At 37.2% G+C, this 20,553-nt stretch overlaps 1 protein-coding gene across 4 annotated transcripts in view; it reads left to right on the top strand.

The window, feature by feature from the left end:
* Positions 1 to 20,553, top strand: part of Scaper (S-phase cyclin A associated protein in the ER) — a 366,393-nt gene that overhangs the window by 41,071 nt on the left and 304,769 nt on the right. For all 4 annotated transcript variants that reach the window (XM_059267924.1, XM_059267922.1, XM_059267921.1 and 1 more), the window contains exons 6-8: positions 7,535 to 7,635; positions 10,429 to 10,545; positions 14,148 to 14,305. In XM_059267924.1, the coding sequence (XP_059123907.1) occupies positions 7,535 to 7,635; positions 10,429 to 10,545; positions 14,148 to 14,305 (376 nt within the window). The remainder of the gene's footprint in view (positions 1 to 7,534; positions 7,636 to 10,428; positions 10,546 to 14,147; positions 14,306 to 20,553) is intronic.

Below are 20,553 nucleotides of genomic sequence, written 5' to 3'. Positions count from 1 at the left end.
AAAGGCTAGAAGATCTTTTTTAATTTTATGTTTATTAATGTTTGTTTGCATGTATATATGTACAGCAAACCGGTAGAGGCCAGAAGAGGGCATTGAATCTCCTGCAACTGGAACTACAAATGGTTTTGAGCTGCCATGTGGGTGTTGGTAGCTAAATCTTAGTCCTCTGGAAGAACAGTAAATACTCTTACCTGCTGAGCCACCTTTTGAGCCCTGTCACTGACTTTTCTTACAGTTAAGAATGGTGTAGGATGGTAAAAATGAATATACTTTATATTTCTTTGTCTTATGCATTTAAATGACAGCTTTGGCTGGTGAACCAGTATTTCTATACATGATTATACTTTATCAATTTATCTATAGGACAAAGGGGTATATTTAGTGACTTGTGCTTTGCACTCATTTCTTTATTCAAAATAAAATTGACATTTAGATGTATAATAAACCCATTACAAAAGATTACTTTCGTGAGATGTATAGAATATACTGTTACAGTAGTATAATTTTGAGTTAGCTAAAGAAGAAAACTAGGGTCTGGGGAGATGGCTGAGAGGGTAAATGCTTGCTTTGAAGCCCAAGAACCTGAGTTAGCATTCTCAGCATTATATAGAAAGTCAGGCTTGGTGGCATGCATATGTAATCTCAGTGCTGGGAGACAGAGACAAGAGGGTCCCTAGTCATTGCTGGCTGGCCCACATAGGCCGTCAGTGAGCTCCAGGTTCAATGAAAGATCTTGCCTTGAAAGAGAAGGTGGATGGACGGGGAAGATGCATTAGTGGGTAAGAGCTTGTCTTAGTTACTGTTCTGTTGCTGTGAAGAGACACTATGACCAAGGCCACTTAGAAAGCATTTAATTGGGGACTTGCTTACATTTTCAATGGGTAAGTCTATCCATGACTGTCTTGGCAGGGAGCATGGCAACAGGTAGGCAGGCATTTGTTGGAGCAGTAGCATAGAGTTTACATGCTAATCCACAGAGAGGAGGCAGAGAGAGAGATATGGGCTTTTGAAATCACAAAGCCCACCCCCACTGACACTTCCTCCAAGGCTGTGCCTCCCAGTCCTTCCCAAACAGCTCACCAACTGGGAAACAAACATTCAAATATATTAGCTGCAAGGACCATTCTCATTCAAACCATCCCAGGATACTTTCCAAGCATGAGAGTCTGACTTTGAATCCCTAGCAGCTGTGTAAAAACCTGGGCATGGCTAGGCATACCTGTTAACTCCAATGTTGGTAGGTAAAGATAGGCATCTCCTGAGGGGTTGCTGGGTAGTCAGCCTTGCCTAAATAATAAGCATCTAATTTAGCAAGATACTTTATTTGTATTTATATGTATACATGTATTTGCATATACATGTATTTGCATACCCACACATACATGTGTACCTACATGCATACATACACAAAAGAAGAAGAAACATAGAGTACAATAATGCTAATTATGAATGTGGACAGAGAGCAGAGATGGTATGTTCATCTAAAGTAAACTGGCTTTAAAATGTTTCTAACCTGTTCAGTGAATTTAGTATTTGTCTTTGGAAGTTCAGAGGGACATTCTGACCAGCAGGAGATGCAGTACTAAGTTTCTTCGCTTCCTTCATTCACCTTTGTCTTCTTGCCTAGCTGGGAGACACAGCTGCTAAGCTATAGCTGCAGTTTCTTTGGTTACATCGTATCTAATTCCTTGCCTATATAGTCTCATTTGACTTTGTACCAGCCACATAAGAAATGATGGCAAAATTTTAAGCATTTATTACTTTTTAAAAAATGACTGGTTTTGAATACCGAGTTTCATTTTTATTGATTGGTTCTCTTCTATTAAATTTTTTTTTTTTTTATTTTGCAATACAATTCAGTTCTACAGATCAGCCACGGATTCCCTTGTTCTCCCCCCTCCGGCCCCTCTCACCTTCCCCCCAGCCCACCCCCCATTCCCACCTCCTCCAGGGCAAAGCCTCCCCCGAGGACTGAGATTAACCTGGTAGACTCAGTCCAGGCAGGTCCAGTCCCCTCCTCCCAGGCTGAGCCAAGCGACCCTGCATAGGCCCCAGGAATCAAACAGCCAAATCATGCAATGAGCACAGGACCCGGTCCCACTGCCTGCATGCCTCCCAAACAGATCAGGCCAATCAACTGTCTCACCCACTCAGAGGGCCTGATCCAGTTGGGGACCCCTCAGCCATTGGTTCACACATAGTTCATGTGTTTCCATTTGTTTGGCTATTTGTCTGTGCTTTATCCAACCTTGGTCTCAACAATTCTCACTCATATAAACCCTCCTCTTTCTCGCTAATTAGACTCCCAGAGCTCCACCCGGGGCCTAGCCATGGATCTCTGCATCCAGATCCCTCAGTCGTTGGATGGGGTTTCTAGCACGACAATTAGGGTGTTTGGCCATCCCATCACCAGAGTAGGTCAGTTCGGGCTGTCTCTCGACCATTGCCAGCAGTCTGTTGTGGGGGTATCTTTGTGGATTTCTGTGGGCCTCTCTAGCACTTTGCTTCTTCCTATTCTCATGTGGTCTTCATTTACCATGGTCTCCTATTCCTTGTTCTCCCTCTCTGTTGTTGATCCAGCTGGGATTTCTGGCTCCCCCAAGCTCTCTTTCCCTCGACCCTCGCTCTTCATTACCCCAACTCATGTCCAGGCTGTTCATGTAGATCTCTTCCATTTCTCCATCATTGGGTGATCCCCGTGTCTTTCTTGGGGTCCTGTTTTCCAGGTAGCCTCCCTGGTGATGTGAGTAGCAGTCCAGTCATCCTTGTTCCACATCTAGTATCCTCCTATGAGTGAGTACATACCATGTTTGTCTTTTTGAGTCTGGGTTACTCACTCAGGATGATTTTTTCTAGATCCTGTACAATAACACAACCTCTGGAGGCATCACGATCCCTGACTTCAAGCTCTACTATAGAGCTACAGTAATAAAAACAGCTTGGTACTGGCATAAAAACCGACATATGGACTAATGGAATCGAGTTGAAGACCCTGACATTAATCCGCACACCTATGAACGTATAATTTTTGATAAAAATTTTTTTAATTGAAATACAATCACATCATATTCTCCCTAGTCTTTCTCCCTCTAACCCCTCCTGTGACCCCATCTCAAGTTGAAAGCCTCTTTATTATTATTGTTGTGTGTGTGTGTGTGTGTGTATAACCTGCTGAATGTGTGTTTTTGTTGTTTCTGTGTATATGGGTTTAGGACTGACCACTCTGCATTAGAAAACTGGTAAACAGGCTCATCCTTTGTGAGGCTAATTCTCCTTCCCTAGCAGTCATTAGGTGCCTGTAGTTCTTTGTCTAGGGGGTGGAACTACTTTATTGTTCCTTTTGTATATGTGTAGTAATAGCATCAAAATCTATTTAATTTTCAGCATATAATTCAATACTTTTAGTTGTAGTCCTCATGCTTTACAGCAGACCTTTAGGCTTAGTATATGTAACTAGAAATTTGTATCTTTTATCCTATAGTCTCCCCATTCCTTCTGCTTCTTGTCCATGGTAACCTTAATTCTGTTTCTGTATATTATGCTAGTTTTTCCCTGCATGATACACTGCTTTCTCTTTCCATTTAGCTTATTTCACTTAGCATAATGTATTTTAGGTTCATACACGTTGTTGTAAATGTCATAACCACCCTTGGAGGCTGAATAGTACTCTTCACCATCTCACAATTTCTTTGTGCATCCATATAGTGGTCCAGTGAACATGGGAATGCAGATCTCCCCTCAAGGTGCTGATTTGATTCTTTATGGATATATGCTCAGCAGAGGGACAGCTAGGATATGTGGTGATTGTAATGCTAACTTTTTGAGGATTCTCCATCCTGGTCTTATATCAGCTTCACTGTTGGTCAGCCTCACTAACAGAGGACAAAGGTTCTCTTTCTTTCCTCAGCCAGCATATGTTATCACCTGTCCTTTTGATAGTACACAGTCTAATATGTGTGGGCAGTGTGCCTCTGAGGTTGCAAGTGCATTTTCCTCACAGTTAATGCTGTTGATCACTTTTTATTTCCTTTGGGAAAAATATCTAGATCTTCTGCTTATTTCCTTTGTCCATGTTGAAACCAGGTTGTTTTCCCTTGCTATTAAGTTATGTGATTTTCTTACATTTTTTGAGAATTAGTCCCATGTCAGATATATATCATAAGAGGTGTTTTTCCCAATCTGTAAGATACTTTTATTTTAGTGACTATTTCTTTTTATAGTATAGAAGCTTTTTTAGTTTTATAGAGTTCATTATTTTGCTTTTGTTGCCTGAGCTTCTAAGTATGATCTAGATCACTTCCAAGGTCAATATCAAGGGAATTTCGTACTTTTTTTTCTCCTAAGACTTTTAAAATTTCAGGTCTTTTTTCTATGGTGAAGACAAGGGACTGTTCTTATTCTTTTGCATGTAGTTGTTTAGTTTCCCTAACACCACTCATTGATGGTATTATCCTTGATATCCTTGTCAAAAAGTTAATTTCAGCATGTGTTTATGTTTGTTTTCTTATGGTCTGTTTTGTTTTATAAGGTTTATATGTCTGATTTATGTTAGCACTGTACTTGTTTGATTATTATTTTTTTTGTAAATAATTTGAAGTAGAAAGTATGCTGTCTTCAGTTGTTTTTCCTCTTAAGATTGCTTTGACTATTCCAAATCTTTTTGTTTTATTCTATATGAATTATACAGTTATGGAACTATTTCTGTGAAAAGTGCAATGGGATTTTTGATAAGTGATTGCATTGAAAGTGTATCTTGCTTTGGAGAATATGAATATTTTAAAATGATAGTACACATGGATTATATTTAATTCTATGCATGCTGAGATTTTTCACATTATTTATAGTTAAATCTATTTTTTTTTTAAAAGCAAACATTGCATGATTTCTATCTTATTTTTTTTTGTCAGAATGTAGTCTATCTTGGTGAATATTTCATGTGAGTTCTAAAAGAATGTGTATTCTCACATTGCTAAGTGCTCTTCCTATGTCAATTATTATCCAGTTGAGTGGTGACATTGTGGAGTTCACTTTTGAACTTACTGCTTTACTACTTGTGTGGTCTGTACATTTCTGGTAGGTTTTGAGCTCTACAAATATTGTAGCAGAGTGATCTATTTCTTCTTGTAGTTCTGTTAGTTAAAAAAATTTAACGTGGTGTGTGTGTGTGTGTGTGTGTGTGTGTGTATAAGTGGGTGTGCATGAGTGGGTGTGCATGAGTGGGTGTGCTGGTGCCTGATGAGCCACATCTCCACTTGATCCTCCTTCATGTTGAGTTTGGCTGCCTGAACCTTGCAGCAAGCATAATGATTGAGGGTAGTGGTTTGTCTTGAATGCTTCTCTGGCGCCCAGAAGTGCTCCCTACTGTACCTTGTTGTGCATACCCAGGGTGACAGAGTCCAGGAATCCTAAGGATCTCCCATCTTGCCCCTGCTCTCAGGATTTATTCTTTTAACTAAAATTTTTGCATTATTTCATTTTCTTAGTATTTTGACTGTTTTATTTTTACTGATTTTTAGTGGTTATAATTTGCTATATATATGAATATATGTTACATGAGTACTTATATATATGAATATATATAGGAATACTTCTACTTTCACATAATATTATTCTAGTTTATAGTGAGTCTTTTATAATAACAAAATAATCTTAATTTCTTTTGTCCTTCTCATTTATCATTTCTTCTTAACACATAAGAAAATGCAGGTAGAGGCTAGAGAGATGGCTTTATAATTAAGAAGAACACTGGCTGTTCTCCCAGAGGATCTGAGTTTAATTCCCAGAACCCCCAACTTTGCAGTGCTGAAGATCAAACTTTGCCCCTGATAGTGTTTTACCACTGAGCTATAGCACCAGCCTTGTTTTTGTTTTGTTTGTTGGTTTTTTGCTTTTTTCCAGGGTTTCTCTATGTAGCCTTGGTTGTCCTGGAACTCTGTAGACCAGGCTCGTAACTGTAACTCCAGTTCCGGGCTTTTGGCCTCTGTGGGCACCAGTCACACATGTGATGCAAAGACATGCATGCATGCAGACAAAACACTCATACACCTAGAATAATAATTAAAAGTCTTCAAAAGAACACATATATATTCTTAATAGAATACAATGTTGAATTTGTTTTTATTAAAAAATCTGTCAAATCTATTAATAAGAAAAATAAAAGTATTAATAATAAAAATAAAAATTTTCTTTTGATTCTTTGATAGTGTTCCTTTCTTTATGTACAGCTGTGTATTTGACCTATATTATTTTCTTTGTAAAGATTTGGGTTTTGTTTTTCAGTGTCTGTTTTTAAACATTTTTTTTTTTTTTTTTTTTTTTTCGGTTTTTCGAGACAGGGTTTCTCTGTGTAGCTTTGCGCCTTTCCTGGAACTCACTTTGTAGACCAGGCTGGCCTCGAACTCACAGAGATCCGCCTGGCTCTGCCTCCCGAGTGCTGGGATTAAAGGCGTGCGCCACCACCGCCCGGCTTAAACATTTCTTACAGCTGATCTATTTACATCAAATTCTCTCAAAGGATAGAATGAGTAATTCAGACCAGTTTCCCACTGAAGACAGAGTCTAGATAAATTGTCATAAATCTTCAGAAAGGAGTCTTTTGAATTAAGCAGTTATAGGGGCCTAACCTAGAAAATCCAGAGCTCTGAACAGAGAAGCTCAGGAGAATATTTCAGAATAATTTATTTGTTAAAGAAGATATTGTGGTGGAAATTAGAAGTAAAAATGTGAATAAAAATAAAAATAATAAATTTGGGATGGAGACTGAGTCATATTGAATAGGAACTTTTTGAAATTAAAATACTGCCTGTTGAGTTGGCTCAGAAGCTATTGGTGCTTGCTGCCCAAGCCTGGCAACCTGAGTTCGATTCCTGGAATTCATGTAAAGGTGGAAGACAGAAGGAAAGTCCTCAACCCGATCACGGATGTGTTTGAGAAATTCAAACAAAGATTGTTTTTAATGGCTTCAGGCTTCAGGCTTCAGGCTCTCCTCTAAGGAATCGGAAGTTATGGCTCCTCTTGTCACTTGTCCTCAGTATTCTACTGAGGTGTTGCTTGTCCTTAGTATTCTACTGAGGTGTTGCTTATCCTGGATGAAGGATGGAGTAGAGTTTGGGAGGGTACACCGAGGAACTTTCAGTTAGTGTTGTATTCTTGGTCATGTGTGGTGTCTACAAGGTCTTTGCAGTGACTTAGATTGGTGGTGTTCATGTCATTTGTTTCCTTTTAACAATTTACATGCATTATTTGTGCACTTTTCTGTATAGGAACTGCACAATAAAAATATTAAAAGGATTACTATTTAATAAATCCTTTCTTGGTGTTTAAGCTCTGAATTTAAAAGTACTTTACATTATCTTACCAACAGAATGAAAAAGGAGCAACAATTCTAAAAGAACAAAAAAAAATAGGCTATATGTCTTCTTTAATGAATGTAAATGTAAAAATCATTAACCTGAAAACTCTTCACTTTAATAATTTTTCCTAAAGCTTTTTTCCCACCACAAAATAGAGGCTAATATTTTGTTATTTAAATTAGGAGGTGTTAATGATGCTGGATTACTATGTGAGAGATTTCAAAGCATTGATTGACTGGATTCAACTTCAGGAAAAGTTAGAGAAGACAGATGCTCAAAGCAGGTAATGAACTTCGGTATTTATGTTTGTAGTAACCCTTGTTTCAGTAGCATGCATTGAAATTGACAGTGGACTGAACCTCATGTTGATCTGAAACTTGTAACAATCTAATAGTTGGCTATTACATTTCTCTTTTGGTTCAGTAACAAATATTTATTATTAATGCACCTAACAGTGCTGGTCATATTATTTAGTACAGAAATTAAATTGCTACATGTGACACATGGATGTTGTAATCTAATGGTATAACAAAAGGAACTTAATGCTATATATGGATGGTAAGTTTTTTGGAAGGGTGGATCATTGGCATTTATGGCAAAGACAACAAATCAAACAGTTGTGTAAGTGTAGGGAAGACATGAAATGAACCAATCTCTGGAAAGGCATAGTATATCTTCTCCTTGTGGTAGGCAGTGAGGAAATGATTTTTCCGTCTCTCTCTATATATTTACTTGCTACTGAAAATTAGAATACCACATCATTTTGTTACAATTTTAGAAATCTAGAGAGACTATATATACAATTATACTCTAGTTAACTGTTCAACATTATCTTTACATCACTTCAGGTTACTGTATTTCATCTCCTAGACTGAAGGAACTTAAAGCACACAGGAATACTTGAGACTCATTGATTCTTTGAGTCAAAACAGTCATGTAATTCATGAGATTTCATTCATGTACACTTCAACTACACAAATTCCTTAAAAATTACTGGTGACAAGGTAGGAAATGTAAGGAGAGAAATACATCTCAAAACTCATTTCATTATCATAGATAAGTTATTCAAAATTATTGTGATACTGGTTATCCTAGCATTAAGTAGCTTTCTTAGACAGTTACCTTAAATTACCAGCAGAACAGGACAGAATACGAGTTATTCTTAGGTCCAAGACTGTGTGTGTGTGTGCTTTGTTTGGGTGCAATGCAAGTTTTGTGCATGTAAGTATATGTGTGTATTTGTGGAGGCTAGAGGTTGGTGTTGGGTATCTTTGTCTATCACTTTCTACCATATTTTTTGAGAAAGGTCTCTCATTGAACCTGGAGCTTATCAGGTTTAGCTAGAGTGACTGACCAGTAAGCACCAGATCTGCTTGTGTCTGTTCCTCGGTCTGAGATGATGGATGCACACCACTATACCTGGCTTTTTCCTGGATCCTGGGGATCCAGATTCAGGTCTTCATGTGTGCATGGCAGGCACTGTACTCACTGAGCCATTTCCTCAGCTCTCAGGGCATCTCTTTTTATATTAACTAGTTACCAACCCATCTTCTCTCTGCCTCCTGAAGCAGCTCCAACATATGGAAAACAGCATTACATTTCCTGTTGATGACATTAGTCTTTGGTGATGACATCATTCTTCAAATCATCCTTAACTTGGGGGTTTGAAGGTTAGGAAGATACATATATTAAAAAAATCCTGACAAGAATTTATATTGCTATATTTTAAATAAAGACTTTGAGATAAAATTAGAAACTACCAAAGAAAATATTGACTTCCTTGATTTAGCAAGAAGAAAATAAACCTATATATAAATTTAAAATTTAAGGAATACTTACAAAACAATAAGAATGTATCATGATAGCAGCAGCAATAAATTTTCTTAAATCATTTGGAATGATACCAATTCCAATAGAAACACTGAGCCAAAGATACCAAAATGTAAACTCCAAAAGAAAAAATTCAAATGGTGATAATATGTTATCTTTACTAGTTAGAGTAATACACATATACAATTAAAAAAGAAAACAAAGACAGCTTTGGACCGTTTTGCTAATAACATTTTTTTTTTTTAAAAGATACCAGTGTTGGCAAGGTTGAATGGAAAAGAATGTCTTTCATCTATAGGACTATAACTTCTTTCAGAAAGATGATTTGGTAACAACTCATTCAAATCTTTGGGCTTTTGAATAATGTTTTATCTGAATTTTCTATCAATAATCAGTTTTGTGTTTTGATTTGCTTTTTGTTGTTGTTTTCTTTTTGAATGAGAGAGTAAAATATCTAATGACTACATCACATGGAAAATAAGGTATAGAGAGACTGACAGGAATGATAGGCTTTGAATGGGAATACAGGATGTTGCTTAGAAAAACATTTCAGTAGGATATGTATCCTGTCAGCTGTTTGTGGGGCAGAGAATAGAGATCCGAAGGTCATTTATACCACTTAGCTTTTCCAATAAAGAGTGATGGTGTCTGTGTTTCTACTCTATGCTGATTAAGAGGTAGAGTAGTTCATGTTTTCTCATGTGTTCTTCCTTTCACCCTCACTATTTTCCTTTGTTTTGATTATTTTTCCCCAAACTTAATTCTCTAGGATATCTACAAAATTACTTGAATCAATACTATTGCTTTAATTTTTTTCTGGGTATATGGAGAAGTTTGTAATTCGTAATGTTTATCTCAGTTGGGTATGGTGGTGCACACTTTTAATCTCAGTACTCAAGAAATAGAGGCAGGAGGATCTCTGAGTTCCAGGTCAGCCTGGTCTACATAGTAAGTTCCTGGCCAACCAGAGCTGCCTAATGTACCCTGTTGCAAACAAGCACTGCATCTCATGTCTTCTGTAACCCCATGACTCTTTTGAGGGAAGTAGTGCTCGCTGTTGTTTCGCTGTGTGGAAAATCCTGTACTGTGAACCATCAGTGACTCTTGCTTGTTAGTATAGAACCTTTCTGGTAATCAGAATCAAAACATGTTTTAACTATGGTTTTGCTCATTAACAGCCAAAAGGAAAGATTAGTTTGTTTCTCTTTTTCTCTGTTAATGTAATCTACTATATGTTCTGTATTAGACCTACTTCACTGGCATGGGAAGTAAAGAAGATGTCTCCAGGACGTCATGTGATTCCAAGCCCATCAACAGATAGAATGAATGTAACATCAACTGCAAGAAGAAGCTTGAATTTTGGGTGAGATGATTTTTAAAAATACTCATAGTATTATAGTATAGTGTATCGTATCCCATGAGAAAAATATTCATAGATACCAACCCCATGTAGGTAAAATAATGTATCATTTCCAGGGAAGGATTCACTTATTTCTGCTCAGATTCTTAGATCTGAGACAAAGTTACTAGACTATGAGATTGGTAATGCTTTCTTAGCGTTTACACAAAAAAATCAGGAAAGTAACTTTATTACTCACAAATTGATAGAAAGTAAGAACAAAAGCCTAGAACCGTGATGAGCTGGTCATTTTAGACTCAGAGAAGTTTTGTCTGTGGGCTTCTCATTTACCTAAGAGGACTCCAAAAGCACTACATTACACGTTGGATGTCATTTTTTTTTTTCTGAGCTCAGGTATTATAGGATGTGCTTGTCTATGGGCACAGTGATGAAGAGCTAGTTATTATGGACAGTTTAATTTCATGAGTTTGCATTCTTGTATATTCTTCATGAAAGTTATAAGTCAGAGAGGAGAGGAATGAATGAGGAAGGCCATTTGAGAACACTTTTTCCTACATTGTGTATATGTTTAAAATTGTCTGAATAAAATGAAAAAAAATCTGGTGGGCACATATTGCAGGTGGGTCACTATTACAGCTCTCAGGGTTTGTAGCTGGGTAGGACTGATGATTGCATTAAAGCAGTGGATCTCAACCTTCCTAATGCTGCAACTCTTTAATACAGTTCCTTGTGTTGTGGTGACTCCCAACCATAAAATTATTTTTGTTGCTACTTCATAAATGTAATTTTGCTACGGTTATGAATTGAAATGATATGCAGGATATCTGATATGTGACCCTTATGAAAGGGTCATTTGATCTCAAAAAGGGTCAATTTAAAAGCTATGTCTGTTAAATTCTGTTGCTGTTTTCTATAAATGGGCCATAATGTTTTGTGTATTTTCTTTTTTGTGTGTGATTTTCATTTGTTTTGTTGTTGAAAACTAGATAGTTTAAATAATATGTGGAAGCCCTACAGATTAGTGATATGCTCTGTAGTATTGTTATTGTGCCTGTTGCCATCATTTTTAACTTTGTGACTTTTAAAATGGTGTTTCAAGACAATCTTAGACTTGCTAATCAGCTGAGGATGACATTGAGTTCATGATTTTCCTGCCTCCACCTCCCAAGTGGGATTATAGGCATGTGCTACCATGCCTGGGTGGGAAATTTACTTTTAAAGCAAACGTTTTTACTCTAATTCTTTAATATAAGCCTTAATTGTGTATTTAATGAAAGGCTGGCAAGTGCTTGCTTCATCAGTTCTCTTTCCTCTATTGCCTAATCTTTCTTTTTTTCTAAAGATTATTTTATTTATTTGTGTATGTGCACATGTCTGTATGAGTATATGCACAGTGTATGTGTAGGTGCCCATGGAGGCTAGGAGAGGGCATCAGAATCTGAACTCTGATCCTCATGATTGAGTAGTAAGTGCGTTTAACCACTGAGCCATCTCTGGCCCCCAAACCTGATCATTCTTGACATTGCCTTATCTGTCACACCCACCATTTCATAGTTAACAGCTTTTTACTTATTATTACCTTGGATATGCTTGTATTTTTATTGCATTTGCAGATTACTACAATGTTTTTAAGATGGGGGTCACCCGCCATCTTAATGTATACCACAGAGTCACTTTAGAGTGATAATTCTTCTTTAGCCTCCCAACTGCTCATGTGCATCACCATGCTAGATTTTATATTTTTTTTTCATGTGTATATAGGTATATGTGAAGTTGCACATATATGTGAAGGTTTGTCATGATTACATGATGAACACTTTACCAACTGAGCTTATTTCTCCAGCATTATAATTTTTTTAATGTTTATTTTCTCTGCTATTATCTTTGAGGCAAGATCTTTGATACATCTATGTATCTTGAACATCCTAACATTGTAGCTGGCATTTAGTAAAAGCTGATTCTTTGTTCAGTAGAATTAGACTTTTGCTTTCAATCTCTTTTATAGGAGTTCCTAGATAGTGTTTCCTTTGGTGAATGTTGATGGTCTTAAGAATCATATGATACTTGGACCTTAGGCAGGTGGGAAAAGATACATAACAAACAGAACCAACTACATTCTTTCAAACAAAAGAGTGTTTACAGGGAACTTGTTCTTTGCTGCAGTACATTAGTTTGTTTCCAAGAATTTTATGATGCAGATTTATTTGAGTTTGGAGGCTTTTAATGCATGCATTAATTACTTTTCTCATGGCCATTATCAAATACCTGACTAAAGCAACTTAAGGGAGCTTTAAAAAATTTACTTGGGCTTATAGTTGGATGGGACACAATTTATCATGGCAGGGAATGGGAAGTGGCTGATCACATTTGTATCTGCAGTCATGAAGCAGATGGGGGGGAAGGGAGACACGAACGTTAATGTGCACTCACTTTCTCCTTTTTATTCAGTCTGGGACCTCAACCCATGCAGTGATGCTGGCCTTATTTGGGTGGATCTTCCTACCCTCATTAACCCTGTCTAGAAACTCCCTCATAGACACGCCCAGAGGGTTGTCGGTTAGGTGATTCTAGATCCTGTCCAGTTGACAGTATTAGCCACGGCAGTGCCTCCGTGCATAAAGTTCTTATGCTGTTCTCCATGTGCTCTTGTTCATTATCATTGTATAAATGCATTGCTTCTTTTTACTTTCTGATATGGTTCATATCAGAAAGGGTTTAGGTTGCTTTTAGTACCTACCTACATCTCATGCTTCTTGGGTTGTTGTGTTTACTAACTGAGATGTTAGTTATAAAGCTTGGTTTTGTTTATTATTTTAACTCAAAATTTAAATAGTAAGCCATTTAGTATATATACAACAGAGTCATTTTTTTTTTCTGAAAAAAAATTTAAGATTTTGGGAATCTTCAAAGCCATAGGCCCCAGGGAAGGGAGAAAGTGAGAGGGAAAGTAGATTATGTCTCTTTACTTGCAGTGAGTTCTCATTGCCTATTTCACCACAGATGAAAGGGGGTTAGGAGCGGCCCTAATCCCAGTTAGCCAGTAGTACTGTTTCTGTGTCAGCACACCAAGATAGGGAACCTAATTTTGGTGACAGAAGAGGTACACGAACACCTTTGGACCAATATAAGAAAGGAAGGATGTCATTGTTAGGTTGTACTAGAACCCAAGAAAAACCTGAGCCCTTTAGTGGTCTCATAGCCCTGGGGCCTCCTCAGACCTGAGGAATCTGTAATGCTTTCCAATAAATTTACTTTCACTGTGTCATAATTCTTTAATTAATGAAGAAAAAGAATTCCAGGCTTATCTAGTAACAGATTTTTGATAAATGTGAGTTATTAAAGTGACTGTAGATAGTGGATAGGGCAGTGTGAAGATTTGGGAAAAAATAACTTTAGATAATAGTGTTACTCTGTTTTCAAGAACCAAAATTGAATGTTGCCAATGAAGCACCAGTTTTAGCCTTAGTCAAGAATGACTTGTTAACACATGTTGTTATTGATAAAAGCTAGTAATGGAAGGGAAGACTTAGACTTTTATAATGTTATGATTTTACAATTCTTACTTTGATATTTAACTTACTACATGTGTTTACTTTTCTCAATAGGAATTTACCTGGCACAGTAAATGCCCCATGTCTGGCACCTACAGGTGTCAGTTGGGCGGACAAGGTGAAGGCTCATCATACTGGCTCTACCACGTCTGATGTGACATCTGCACAACCCTGTGCACCAACGACCGTGCAGAAGACTTCCCGCAAGAATGGCAAGTGATTTTGAGTGTACTGCTTTGAAAATTTTTATTTATTCATGTTTTAGCTGCCTGTAGTTATAAAGGGATATTTATATTTTTAAAAAACTTGCCCCTCATATATTTATATATTTATATTTAGTCTTACCTATGTAGATGTAATTCTAAATGGTCTTATTAAATAAGAAACACAGAGCCAAATAAAGAGTTAAAAGCCCAGAGATCGAGTAGTAGCCAAGAGCTAAGACCACCTTATCTTACCACTCGCTGCCGTCCTTCCCCTGAGAGAGAGACCTTCTTCCTGTGTCCTGTCTTTTTATTGCCTTTCTGTTCTGCCTTCTCATTGGCTGTAAACCCAACCACATGACTTCTTCGTCACTGCCTGTCTATATAGACCTCCAGGTCTCTATGGTTCATACTGAGATTAAAGGTTCGAGTCACCATGCCTGGCTGTTTCCAGTGTGGCTTTGAACTCACAGAGATCCGGATGGATCTCTACCTTCGGAATGCTAGGATTAAAGGTGTGTGTGCCACCATTTTCTGGCCTCTGTATTTAGTGGCTGTTCTGTTCTCTGACCCCAGATAAGTTTATTAGGGTACACAATATTTTGGGGAACACAATATCACCACATTTCCCCTTTTATGTCTAAAATTAAAAAAAACTTATAACTAATACAAGAAGAACTATATCCAATAAGTATATACAATATATACAGTCAAGAATTACATTAACAGTGTCTAGTCCATTAACATTTGACAGATTCAGACAAAAAACTCCATTATATATATTAACAATGTCCAGTCCAGTAACATTTGATAAACTCAGACAAAAAATTTCATTACTATTTAAAACAGGTAGTTCCTTTTAAAAAGTAGATTCAATAATTGACCTTTTTATCTTATCATATCCATATTCTCTCTTTTTCTTTTCATAATAGGTTCAATAATCTACCTTTTGTAAAATCCCTTGCTTCCTATCCCTTTTGAGTCATTTTGTAACTTACATGTTTACATACAGATAGGTAGCTTTATTGTGTGATGTGTAATGTGTGACCTAAGAGTTAATATTAGTAATTAAAATTGGAATTAAAAATCTGTTTGACTTGGTTAGGACTATCAAAGAAAGTGAGAGTATCAGGCAAATTCCTGCCAATTGAACTACCCTACCTTGTGAATTTATTCTTAATATATTCTGACATTGTAGGAAGACACAAATGTGTTCCTCTATTTCTGACATAGCATGCTCATGACAGTAGCTAAGTGTGTACATAAAACAAAATCAGTAAAGATATTTAATGTTAAATGTTTAGCAAATTTGGCACATTACATGTTTAACAAAGTATATGTATTCCTCACTATTCTTTTTGCTTCTGATACTTCAGTCTGAATACTTGCTATGGATATGTATTCTAACTTGCTGATCTTTTGTTCTGTATGTCTAACCTATTAAGACAGCTAGTACATTCATAATTTACTTTTTTATCATTAAAAATGTGGATTCTGTGGGTGTAAGGCCATCTGCTGGAGGATGGGTAGCCTCTTGGGGTCCACATCCCGGAAGAAAACTGACTCTTTCCCATCAGTTGCCAGTGGTGTGTCAACTAGGGATGGGTTCCATCAGCTCCTTCCCCAGCCTGCTGGGACTTCGATTTTCTTCATTTTTGTACCGATCTTCTGTAAACAGTCACAGCTGTTATGAGTTAATGCAGGCAATGACCTTGTCATGTCCTATTCTAACCCTAAGTGGATCCAGTAGGTTTACAAAAGAGCACATGAGATTAGGAGGGAAAGTGGTAGATGGAGAGGGGAGGAATTAGAGTGGAGAGAATAGGAGTAGATTTAACAAAACACATTATATAAATGTATGAAATTCTCAAACATAAAACATTTTTAAACCTACGTGAAGTATTGATGGATTTTGAAAAATGTAGTATTGGATTTTAAAAAAATGATATCCAACTAGAGTAAGTGGTGATACCAGAATATAAGAATGAATGTAAATAAATCCATGTTGAATAACACATTTGTGATAAAACCATAGAAAATCTCAGATGCCCAATTTAAAGTCAGCTTTCTTATAGACATGTATTTATGTTTGGGTGACATTAGGATTGGAATCAATTAAAAAGAAAAAAGCTTTCAGCAGCTGCTGGTCGTCCCTGTCTTTCTACACTTATCACAGCTGTTTTGAAAAATCTGAGCCAGATATCAGTGTAAAAGCTGAAAGACCAGAGAAGCAGGGCAGCCAGCCACAAGTTCTTACCTCTATGAAATCTTCAGCCTAAATAGAAAGTGAGTTCCTTTCTCCTCCTGCCTTATATTCCTTTCTCTGCCCAGCCATATCACTTCCTGTCTCAACTTCCCTAGTGCTGGGATTAAAGGCCCGTGTGCTACCACTGCCTGGCTCTGTTTCTCTTTCAGACTGGATCAATCTTGTGTAGCCCAGGGTGGCCTTGAACTCACAGACATCTGTCTGCCTCTGCCTCCCGAATGCTAGAATTAAAGGTGTGTGCCACCACTGCTTGGCCTCTGTGGCTAACTAGTAGCTTAGCTCCCCACTCTGATCTTCAGGCAAACTTTATATGTTAGATCACAAACAAAATATCACCACACCATGTATATACATGCAAACCCTCTCTTCAGTCATTAGCCATTTGTATGTTTGGGGCACTTTATATTTTTGTCATTTTCAAGTTCTTAAACAGTTCTTTTCCCTAAAAGCCTTCAGTACTAAAGTTCTCCTGGGCCATATCCAATCGTCCTTAAGGATATTTGATAGGAAGTTAAATGATGTTCAACACAGTAGGAAAAAGGTCCTGTTAAGCACTGTTAAGAATGCTGGTTTAATGGTAATTCCTTGATATAGTTATTCCTTGGAGTTTCCCTCCTTTAATAATTTGAACTGTTTAGAAGTGGCCACTCAACTTCCCAAGAGGCAGTTGTCAGAGTCGTTTTAATGTATGCTGCTTCAAGTGTGAAGCTGATGAACAGCCCCTGGGCAAATGGAGAGACTGCCTGTAAGTCAGCCTGCTGTTTGAAATCATCTGCCATTCAAGAATGCTTTATTCCAGCTATAAGGACCACTGCCCCTGAAGCGGTGACTCCTTTTTCCGAAGGTCTGCACTAGACATGGCTGCCTCAGACAACTTGCACACCTCAGCTGTGACCTTTTCACCTGTAGCAGTTCTCACTGAGGCCTAGATGGGAGAATAAATTACCCCACCCGTTCAACAGAAACCCCTGACAGGTGTAATTCAAAGCCTGCGTTTGGACTTGTGCCAGACTTGAGATTGGTGCAGAACTTGGAGCACTATTGTGAATGGTCCAAAAATATATACAGCCCTGTGTTTATATCCCAGCCCCTCCAGGCCATATAACCAGTGGATCAAGCTGGTAATAGGAGGAGGGGACAGTGGCAGTGTTTGTTGTGGTGGTAGCAACCACAACAGCAACAAGTGGTTGTAGTGGTAGTGGCTGTAGCCACAACAATGAGAAGGCTATTGAGGAGTTATAGGCCTGGATAGTAGTCACCCTGATGACCTGAGTTCAGTTTCTAGTTCCCATAGTGGAAGGAGAGTGCTAACTCCTGAAACTTGTCCTCTGAATTGCCATGGGCACCGTGCACAGACGACATACCTAATAAAACAAATATGGAGAGCAATAGAAGGAGACATCCACAATCAAGCTCTGGTCTACACACACACACACACACACACACACACACACACACACACACACACACACACACACATGCACCCACCCTCCCTCACACACACCTACACAGATACTTGCCCCCTATCCTCTAAACATACAGAATTATAGGTTGGGTTTTTTTTTTCCTCTTCTGTCTGGGAAGATGATAGAGAAGAGACTGAGTACTGTGTTCTAATCCTATCAGGGTTTGGCTTGAGATTGTATTAGGTCTGTTATTCCTTTTGAGATTTCCATTGAAAACCCTGGGGTACTCACAACCCCATTCCATCCCTGAGTTCCAGTTTTGTTTCCCAGCACTGTACAGTTGCTTCAGTTTTTGCTTAACTAGTTATTAACAGTCCAGCTGCTGCTTTCTGTTGCTTTCTTGGAGTCTTGCCTTGTATACAAAAAGCTGAGGAGCTGTCAGGCACCTTGGGGAAGATTGAACACAGATTTTTTTTTCTTATTTTTCTGTAGTATCCCCCATTTTCTGTAAGGCTTTGCCTCTGGACTCTAATATCTGTTTCACCCAGCCAGGAATGCTGGCTTTTGCTAGAACTCATTTCACTGGACTCTTAATCCCAAATGTCTTCAGTCAAAATGCTAAGGTGCATGTAGGTCTGATGCTGCCATTCCCTTCACTCAGGAATTGTAGTTCCTTAAGACATGCTTATGCTGGTTGCTTTCCAGTGTTTTAAACAGCTCGTTTATATATTTTGTCTAGTTTTTATGGCTGTTTTTGGCAGAAAAAGGCCAATTTTCATTCAAGTTCTTTTTTTATGACCTGAAGTATTAAGTCTAAATACATATACATGGAACATTTACCCAAATTAAAATACACTTGGTTGTTAGAAAGTCTTAGGAAATTTCAGGTGATTTAAATCATTTGGGAGGTGGAGCGTTACTGATGAGATGGCTCAGTAGGTAAAGGGCTTGCTGCCAAGACTGATGACCTGATTTCATCTCTAGGATTCACAGGGTGGAAAGAGAGAACCAACTCTTGAAAGTTGGCCTCTGACTCCCATAAATGCACATGTGCATACCATCCATAAAATAGAAATAAAATGTATTTTGTTACTAATCACATGGAATTAAGTTAGAAGCAAATTGTAAAACGATAATTGTATAATTCTGAAGAATTTGGGACTTTATAAGATACTTCTGAATAATGTCAGAAAGGACATCTCAGTGAAAATTTGAGAAAGTGAATTGAATGAAGGTGAATGTTTAAGAACTTAGGAGATAAAGAAGAAAAACTAAAATACCCTTTGAATTTTCAAAAGAAAAGGTTAAGCCTAAGGAACTTAAAAAGAAAAATAGTTATAAAGTTAAAAATATTTTTCAAATAGATGAATAAAATGACCAGATTCTAATAATATGGAAGAAGGAAAAAAAGAGAAAAAAGGAATGTTGTAGAGAATGTACCAGTATTGACAAGATAGTAATAGGGTATTAAAGCAGTATTATACCTCAGATTTGGAAAATCAGAAGAAATTAACAAAATTCTTAAACCATAACTTCAGATTTGCATCATAAGAATTAGAGAAGCTTGAAAGGACTTTATTAGTATCTTGAAAAAAAATGTGAATCTGAAATACTTTTTCACAAAGAAGATCATAGGTCAAGATGACTGTACCTGTGAATTCTTCTAAATTGTAAAATAAAAATATCAAACCTTTGAAAATCTGTCCTAGGGGGAAAAGATTATATTTTATGATGTTAGCATAAACTTAACATCAAGACCTAACATGGGCTGGGTGGTGGTGGTGCACGCCTTTAATCCCAGCACTTGGGAGGCAGAGGCAGGCGGATCTCTGTGAGTTCGAGGCCAGCCTGGTCTCCAAAGTGAGTCCCAGGAAAGGCGCAAAGCTACACAGAGAAACCCTGTCTCGAAAACAAAAAGACCTAACATGGAACTTACAGGAAGGTTGTCTCTTGAACACTAATATTAATATTCTAATCAAGCATAATGAACTTAATATAGTGATAAGTAATTCATCACAACCAGGTGGGGTATTTCAATTCTTCTTTAATTAGTGTATTGAATTGAGTTGAATGCAACTTTACTAATGAAATTCATAATAGTGGAAAATTTATACATACAAGCTTGTGAAAGGGAGTGTAATTTTTAGTTTTTGTACTTTTGTTCTAACATTCTGTTTAGAGTAACTCAGACAGTTTAATCCGTGATTTGCTGTTCTTAAACATTTATTATTATGGGAATAATTTATCAATATAGTTTTCACTGAAGGTTCATTGAAGATGTAATTTGTCTGTAACTATTTTGTGTTTCCAAGAGACCTTTGTATAGTTTTTATTTTGAAATACTACATTTTACTTGCGTCAGTTGTTTAATTATATGATAGTATTTGTGTTGGCTGTCATGACTAATGGATTAGATCCAAGTTTTCAGTAATGTTTTTCTTTCTTTTAAAGAATGAAGTGATTAATCATCATGGTTTGAAGTGGACCTGGTTAAATTAACTGGAAAATGAAATTTTTTGTTACACTCTTTTAATTTTATAATTCAATTTTCTCTTTTTTTATTCATTTTATGATTCTCTTTTAAT

This window comes from Peromyscus eremicus, chromosome 7, assembly GCF_949786415.1.
Source record: "Peromyscus eremicus chromosome 7, PerEre_H2_v1, whole genome shotgun sequence".
NCBI classification, from domain to species: Eukaryota; Metazoa; Chordata; class Mammalia; order Rodentia; family Cricetidae; genus Peromyscus; species Peromyscus eremicus.
This window is presented reverse-complemented; position numbering and strand designations above follow the sequence as displayed.